Below are 9106 nucleotides of genomic sequence, written 5' to 3'. Positions count from 1 at the left end.
GTGTACTGTTATTTGTGTTAATTACCAATAGAGGAATCGTGTATGGGTTATTAGTTGTCAGTTATTATTGTACTTGAATAGAGACCTAAGCAATAGTGTCCCATATTTTAATATATTTGTATAGATATCTACCCCTTTATACATACCATCTAAATCTCCCAAATTTCTATTTGTACCATGCAATTGCAATTAAGTAGCCTCATATCTATCTTGTGTCCTAATTGCATTTACTATTTGTTTTACCTGCTTTCTTTGAATACTTTCCTAGTTCTAAATATAAATATATGATAGAGTTTTAATCTTCACTTGATGACACATGTCATCTTGAACTTCAAGATGGTTTATTTAGGCGGCTATTTGGGTGATCCTCAAATAGTTTGTTGGTCATTTGTATACTTATACTGTATACGGTTTTATGATTACTTAAATTCATTACTTGTTTCAGTGCTGGAGCTGGTAGGACAGGTACAGTTATTGTAATTGCTTCAATGCTGGACATGGCAAAGCAAGAAGGGAAGGTAGACGTGTTTAATTTTGTGCGAAGCATGAGGGAGAAACGTATCCAAATGGTGCAAACCGAGGTTGTATATCAGGTTTTAATTTTTAATTGTTTAATGTGTTAAAATATTAGCCCTACCTATTTTTTTTTCTACTATGAATGCTTCTACAGATTATTATTTTTTTTAGCTTGACCTACTTTAATTTATTAAATTTATACTTATTTTGAATTTTGACTACATCTTTAGTTTGATTTGCATAATTTTGATCAATCAATAAACATGCCAATACCCACAGTGAAATCCAATGTTAAGTATAAGAACAAAATACTTACTCTAGTAAACAATTGTATAATCATTATCATTATTATCATTATTATTGTCTTTAAATTTCTATCTTATACTAAAACATCAATAGGAGCAATACAGATTCATCTATGCAGTATTACTTGAAGAGTTGTTCTGTGGACAGACACAAATTCCAGTATCTGATTTATACCAAGTAATCCATGAACAACAACAAGTGCAGGGAACGCACTCAACTTTCGAATACCAACTAAAGGTACTGTACTACTACGGTTTACTGTATGTCTACACTAATTCCTACCGATAGGCTTAGATATTATTCATCTGGTATTGCGTATTACACGACCCAAAACACTGCCAATAGAGAATGTTGCTTGCCTTGTGTATGTGAGTTTCAGTTTGTTTTTTTCTAATTTAGTTATTGATCTAAACAGTTATAAAAACCTAATAATGAGACTACTATTATCATGATCTGCCTACTGGCATGCTAACAACAGTTCATTTCTCGATTTTTTCTATCATATGCTTTACATTTCATGATGGTATAGCTTTCATTTGTTTCCTTTTTGTCATCTAAAACCTTTACTCTCTTTTTACCTCAAGGCCGCTTTCCTTATACTTAGTTCAATAATATCTCTCCAAAACTGTATCCTCTACTTATACTTCCGATCCATTTCTTCTTTCTGTCTTTTGTTGTAGCTGATAAAGTTATTTTCTCATTTACTCTTACAAGTACTTGATCATTTGTTAGTTTGTTTTTCCATATAATTTTCTCCATGTCCGCTTTTGGAAAATCTTCCAGTCTATCTATTTCAATTGTTCTCATTGTCCAGGTTTCATAACCATATAGTGCACACTCCATACAAGTGCTTTAGTAATCTTCTTTTTCAATTTTCTGTCCATCTGTTTGTCAGTTACTCTCTTCTCTTGTTAAAAGCATTTTTAATATTGGACTTAAATTTAGGTTACTCACTCTTTATTGCACTTATTGCGCGCCATACCTAACTTAATTGGCTTCCCTTACTCGATTTTTTTTTTTTTCAGATTAGGGCCTGGGCAAACGATTCATGCGTACGATTTCCCACATTAAATTCGATGTGGGATATCGTATGCATGACTGATAAATTGTAAATCACATGATTGGCTTAGTTCATGCATATTAATTAATCTTGGGTAAATTTTCAAAATTGAAGATATAAATAATAATAATAGATGGATTTATAGATGCGGATGTCTCGACTAGGATAAGCTAACCAGCTCCCTTCTGCCTACCTACTTGAATTAAAACAGTTAGTTCCTGGCCTGCTGTGAACGACTATGGACTGCAGAGTCTACTAGTAGGCTACTGTATACTTACAGAACCTTGCTGTCCGCTAGCTGCTACACAGATTTAGGCCTTTAGGTTGGAATATTGTTAAAAAGGTAGGCCTCTGTAAGTAAGAACTAAAAAATAGGCCAAGCCTCTACTAGGCTAGGCCTCTGACTCCAGAAGTCTGGACCATCCTCCTGGAAAGTTATAGTTTTGTTGTATTTGTAATGGTATGCCATCTAGGCCTAGTCTAAGCTTAATTGTTTTTGCCATTGCCAAAATTTGTTTAACTAGGGTCTATTCTAAATATTTTAGGCCCGTTTTATTAGGGAGGATATGCCTCACTAGTCGACGCGAGTGATTCAGTTTCGTGGCCCAAAAATTATGAATTGATTGGTTGAAAATGTTTATTTCTGTCCGCCCAAGATTACGTCATTCTTTTGGCATCCTGATGCCTGCATTAAGTGTTTTACAAGTCGCTTATTCCATCTCTAAATTAAGTTTCTCGTTGGTGGCACTGTCCAGAATGAGAAAAATAAACTATAAGAAACTTGTGGCAGGTCTATATTGGACTATTATGAGAATAAAATGAAAACAAATTTAAGAAGAAAAAATCATTGTGATGTAAGTGCACATTTTGTAAATAGTCTTTTATTTCAAGAACTTTTATCATGATCTTTCAATAAAATCATCAACTAGTTAATATAGAAGGCAGTTTTCATATTACTTTGATTTTACATTGATTTAGGCCAATTATACTGTTTAGGACTTAATAGCACTAAGCGCTCAGGACATCAGTCATATCATTTTCATTTCATTTCATTTCGAGTAACATTTATTCAATTAATCTAAAATATAATATTAATACATAATAACCATAGTGCGTTAACTTAGTCCATACACTTTGGCTGCTACTGGCGTATATAAATTAAAATATACTATCCACTGATGTTAATATTGTATATTTCAGGTGAGAAATGCAGAGAATACATTCGTTTAAAACAGGAGAGATATGATATATCTAATCTTCCTTTTCTGAATATACTTTTCAGCATGTGTACACCTTACACATTAACATAACAATAAGCCACTAAATAGTTTATCATGGCTTGAAGGGCAGATCGGCCAAAGCAGATTTACCCTTCTAAAATTAAAAGACATTTGTTTTTCATACTGTTGTCAAATTCATTTATTATTACAGGCTTAGGCCTAACAATTAAAATATACAAAAAAAGTTATAAAGTAGTATTACGTTTTTTGTTATAGACTTTAAACAGTATATATCCTAGTCCTATTGATGATGATCGTACATCACATGCCAGGCTTCCCGACAACATATTGAAGAATCGTTCCAAAGTTGTCTTACCATGTAAGTTCTCCTATTTAGTAATTGCTATCTATATCCAAAATTATCAAATGCATAATTATAACAGATTATTATTACGATAGGTTATGTCGAATAGTTATGGTTCATTTATTTATCTATTTATTTAAATATGTTGTATCTTGATTCATTTATCTTATAAAGTAAATAAAGCTCGTCCTTTCTTGATGACTCCATGCACCAACGGAAATGATTACATCAATGCATCATTCTGCGACGTAAGTAAAACTTTCTGAGCAAATCATTAATAAACTGCATATTTTATTTATATTTTTTTCTCTAAAATATTATTTATTATTATTATTATTATTATTATTATTATTATTATTGTTATTAGTATTATCATTATTATCATTACCATCATCTAATACCTTTGTCATTTCATGTGAATCTCAAATAAAAAATAATGCCACATTCCACAATATGCATTTGAAGAATATGTCCGTTTTGTTTTACATTACAGGGCTACAACAAGCAAAACGCATTTATTGTTGCCCAGGCTCCAATGTCTGAGCCTGCCGACACAACTGTTGATTTTTGGCGTTTAGTGTTAGATTACAAGACGGACATAATCGTACAACTGAATAACAAAGATGAAACTTGCACCGCATACCTTCCTCAACGGATGAATGAAGAGCTGAAGATTGATAAATTTACCATTAGCATCATTTCGTCTGAGCAGAACGACTTAATGATCGAACGGAAAATCATGCTACAAAAGGTCGTGCACATACTTCATATCAAATATAACTCATCTTATTTTTAGTGGTTATGTAAAAAAGTTTTAATACAGTTTATATTCATTTTTTCCAATTGCTATACAACTAGTGGCGTCACGCTCGGGTGCTGATGGGGTAGGAGCGCAAGGGCCCCCAGGCATGAGGGGCCCCACATTGTAGTTTAAAAAAATGTATAATATAAACTATAATACCATAGTTTTATTCAACAGGGCCCTAACAGTTTTAAGCAATAAAATCTTGGCTCTAATGTTTGACATTTGCTTCTGATTTTGTGATCAATCTGCTTTGCATTGTATATATATTATGAAAACATGTTTCAAACTCTGTGACGCCACCGAATACAATCCATTAAAAATGCATAAAAATGTCAGTTATTAAAGTTAATGTCAGAAACAAAAGTTAGGCCTACTCAGATTCTCTTCCGCCATACAGTCAGAACGGCACCAAAATGTTCATAAAAATTTTCTCAAAAATCCTTTAACCAACGGTTCTATTCAGAACATTTGAAAAAAAGTCTGGGTTGTCCATAATTTCATTGGCTTAATATATTCATAATATTGTGTGTTTTTCTTTTTCAATTCAGGACAATGATGTACAAGAGATTCTGCACTTTGAGTTTCGGCAGTGGTCTAAGGCAGAACCTGTTCCAAAGGTTGACTCATTTGTCAGATTTATTGCAGCCGTTCAACGTGGTCACATTCCTCAAAGTAACCGGCCAATCATCATTCATTGTCTGTGCGTTTAATTTTATTTATAATTTATTCATTAATTTATTTGACCAAAATCGAATTTTTACAAACAAAATACATGATCATATATAAGAGTGATTTAATTATAGTAATCATAAATATTTATTTGAATTATTCTTATATGTTTTGCTTATGATTGATATTTAGGGATGGCGCGGTTCGATCAGGATTGTTCTGCTCCGTTTATTCAATAATCGATAAAATTAAAGAAGAGAAAATTGTGGATGTATTCCAAATACTGAAAACCCTGCGATCAGTTTGCCCTGCAATGGTGAATACTAAGGTAGGTTCTATCTGAAACAATATTATTTAAATATGTCAATGTTATTGTAAGAGTCAATAACGGATAATAATATAGAAGAAGATAAGAAAAACTGTAATTTCATTCATCCATTTATTCATTCTTTCATTCATTATTATTTTCATATTTGGTTTTGTATGGGTCGAACACCTCCTTGTGGGAGTGTTCCTCTGTTATCTTAGATAAAATGATAATAATAGATTTCTACGTAGCAATCCATTCAGGAAGAGACACATGCACAACATGTTTTACCAATGAAAATAAATAGCAGAAGATACAGCAGCTTCCCAATATAGTGGAACATCTGTTTGAAATGCATTGTGGGTACATGGAGACCAATTTTACCCTGTCCGCGCGGTAATATCAATAATAAAGTTTATTGTGTCCCAACAAGTCGTTCGAACCTATTGAATACAAAATACAAGAAACTATGTAACTCAAAATGCTCAAACTTTTCAACGCGATAACATAGACTATCGTAATTTTAACTAATTCTCAATACATTCAACTCATATAATGGTGCTTAAAATTACACTTTTTGACATCCAAGATTCAAATTACAGCTCAACTCAGTATACTCTACTCAGATGACTGTTGAAATATCAATTAACTTAATGACAAATACAAGAAAAAAGTGTTTCTCTATAATGATGATAATATTTATTTGAATTATGCCATTTATATTTATGATACTCAAACAAAAATACCTAAAGTAATTTAAACATATTATTCCTCGCGTAGACCTCATAAAGAAAACCCGAAATAATTGCGACTCTCGAATCACAGCAATACAGCCGCTCTATTGTATTACATGGTATAACCATGGTTACTCTTATCAAAAGTTCTAACCACTAGAGATAAAACACTTTCAGGGATCAACTTGATTATAATATACTGTAACTTAAACTAACTTAAAAATAAGCCTCATAACACTGCAAATATCACTCCGCTATGTATAAATGCACTAGACTCCGCTATGTATAAATGCACTAGACTCTTAAATACTGTAGCACAAATTAAGCTACTCAATCAATCAAATCAATACGCACTCAAAATAAATAGTTCTAATAATTACTAATAATCATTAACATTTTCTGTTCATGTACAACCAAAACAGCCATCCCTTGCAAGATGATTCATCATATACCTAATACGATGCTACAATTCTGAGAATAACTATAATTCTAATGATGGTTAATTCGTAATTCCTAATATAAAACTTAGGCAACTCGCTAACAATAGCGACTATATCAGTCTCAGATAAGAAAGTATAATACATACTCCAAGTATTGAAATACACGCCATCGTGTTGGGATTCAATATTTCGACATTAATTATGTCATCATCAGGAATGATCAGTCTCAGTTTTTCAATCTTATTTAATCATTGAAATTGATGTTCTACGATAAATTATGATCTTTTTTACAATGAAGTTTAATACAATGATATTTAACTTACCAGTTGAACTGCTCAATACTCCTAGAACAACTGTGTTAACTTTCTCAAATAACTAAATTACACTACAGAATTCTCTAACGCTTCTCTTTCTACTAAAAATAATTTGCTGTGTCTTATCGGAGCGCGAAAAGAAAACTACAAAAATGTGAGACAGCTAACATGAGAGGTGCTCCTTCTTTCCCTTACGAAACAAAGACATACTTTATTTTTATATTATTATTACTTATAATATATTTTCTTTATTTGTAGGTGCAGTATAGATTTTGCTACGATGCAGCGCGGTGTTACCTTGACGGATTTGAAGCTTATGTCAACTTTTAGTTATATCAAAATCCATATGTTACTCAGAAGACACATTTGATAGTCATAAATTTATTTGTGTTAATTTAATAGTTAAATTCATAATAATAATAATTCTGGATTTATATAGCGCCTCCCGTTGGATAAATTGGATAAGTATTATCAGTTATTAAAAAATTATTACTCATAATATCCTTATTTTCACACCAAACTGCAAGAAAAGTTCAACAATTACAGAATGCCAACAAATGCAATCTCTATTGTCATGGAAAATGCCTCTTTTAACATTTACAAATGAACTTATAATATTACAATACAAATCTGTTTACTTCTAAAAAATAAGTGGCACACGCCATGTATTCAAGCAATAACAAATCAAAGTAATGTAAGGTATAGGAAGAAGCATGCCATCATGATTTAGGCTCAGTCGGCAACATTTTACTTCTAAGGACCCATAGTTAGCCTAGCTTCCCACTACCAAGACTTCAAGTTATCATAGAAATGTTGTCAAAGATACAAAATATACGACCAATGTAATACAGTAGCACCCCCTACTCTGGGACACCCTATTAAGGGGACACTTTTTAGTGAACCAACCCCTATTAAAGGGACACTTTTTTTTTTTTTATTGTATCGCAAAAAACTACAGCTGTCTAAAAGGTTTTAAAAAAAATCATTAAACTTTATATTCTGATAAATTTTGAGCAATGAACTTCACATCCAACCAGAATTTTCTCCCCTGAATCCGGTGTGAACATCGGTATAGGCCCCTAATGCTTAATTAATTTGTTTAAAGTTCCAAACTATTTTTTTTTTAGTTGGGCTCACGGTCACGGGCCAAAGATAATATCTGAGTAATAAAGCAGCTCGTTATAATGTTTTTGGTAATTTCAAAATCTACTTTTTTTTTGTGCTACACAAGAATATTAGGGTAGTGCAAACATTAATATTCTCTAAATGTAAGCAAAGAATATATATCAATAACCATTCTGTTCACACCCTTGTTCACTTTATAGCAACTGGAATATCTTTAAAGAAAGTCCAATTTTAAATACTAATGTTGGAATGTTACAATAACAGTTTATAAAAAAAACCTGTGAATTATGATGTTTAATTACAACTCACCGATTCGACCGAACAATCAGCGTCACCATAAGTTGTTGGCGATAGAGTGTAGTGATTTTATGGAAACTATGGTATATTTTATATATGGTTCAATGTATTGGACAATTTTCAGTGACGTTTTTAATTATGACTAGATAGACCTAATCTCAAAATTACAAATATTGTTCAAATGAAAAAAATGGAATCTGCACATGTTAATAGTTTTAGTTTTTGGGTTTTGGAATGACAGAAGTAATATTATCAAATGATATGAAATATTTTACAAAATATAGTCCTACACTGTTATTTTCGAGGATTTATTTTAACTCCCAACTCCTAAAAATGTACAGAATAACTCCTTCGTAATTAAAATATCGCCTTGAAAATAACAGTGTAACCTTTTTATGGTATATGATTTTTCATTTATAATTACTCCAAATATATACCTAAATATATTCCATGACACCATTATTTTCATTCTTTTTATGTATTGATATGTATTGGTTAAATGGACTAAGATTTTTAGCTATTTTTACAAATAGATTTATTTTTGTATATTAATTTAACATATACTTTTAAAATCGTTAATTTAAGAAAGTGAAGTCATTGTAATGCTTATAACACAATGCCTCACCTGATCTAAAAATTAATAATGGAGAGTGTTTGGTCTGATGAATGCATGGTTTGGCTTTCAAAATTTCTCCATAATGCTTAATGTCTAGTTATCTTGTAGATTATCTAGGTAGTTTAATATTTTATTAACAATGTGAAAAGAAAATTCATGACAAAATACTATCAAAAATTCAAAATAGGAATCATCCGATTCGTTATGATCTTTAGTTTATTACGATCTAGTAGACGTCATGGGTCTACACAAAACGATATTATTTTCAATATTCTATCACATTTTTTATCCAACTTTAGCATTCCAGTTTTATATATTTTATATTTTATTGAT

At 31.3% G+C, this 9106-nt stretch overlaps 1 protein-coding gene across 2 annotated transcripts in view; it reads left to right on the top strand.

Annotated features, from left to right (window-relative positions):
* LOC117099991 (receptor-type tyrosine-protein phosphatase alpha-like) overlaps nucleotides 1–8899 on the top strand; it is an 18488-nt gene extending 9589 nt beyond the window's left edge. Inside the window, exons 13-21 of one of the 2 annotated variants that reach the window (XR_004444056.1) lie at nucleotides 446–581; nucleotides 916–1059; nucleotides 3379–3481; nucleotides 3641–3714; nucleotides 3960–4217; nucleotides 4820–4971; nucleotides 5133–5268; nucleotides 6994–7141; nucleotides 7192–8899. Coding sequence is in view for 1 of the 2 variants with exons in the window: in XM_033239519.1 (XP_033095410.1) it covers nucleotides 446–581; nucleotides 916–1059; nucleotides 3379–3481; nucleotides 3641–3714; nucleotides 3960–4217; nucleotides 4820–4971; nucleotides 5133–5268; nucleotides 6994–7065 (1075 nt within the window). In the remaining variant the exon portion in view is untranslated. Of the gene's footprint in view, nucleotides 1–445; nucleotides 582–915; nucleotides 1060–3378; nucleotides 3482–3640; nucleotides 3715–3959; nucleotides 4218–4819; nucleotides 4972–5132; nucleotides 5269–6993 lie in introns of both variants that reach the window. The other variant, XM_033239519.1, reaches the window with a different exon arrangement.
* The last annotated feature ends 207 nt before the right edge of the window (nucleotides 8900–9106 follow it).

The sequence above is a fragment of the Anneissia japonica genome, unplaced genomic scaffold (genome assembly GCF_011630105.1).
Source record: "Anneissia japonica isolate Jap-2015-1 unplaced genomic scaffold, ASM1163010v1 scaffold532_len20026_cov133, whole genome shotgun sequence".
Lineage (NCBI taxonomy): Eukaryota > Metazoa > Echinodermata > Crinoidea > Comatulida > Comatulidae > Anneissia > Anneissia japonica.
The sequence above is the reverse complement of the archived record's forward strand: the minus strand, read 5'-3'. Positions and strand labels throughout refer to the sequence as shown.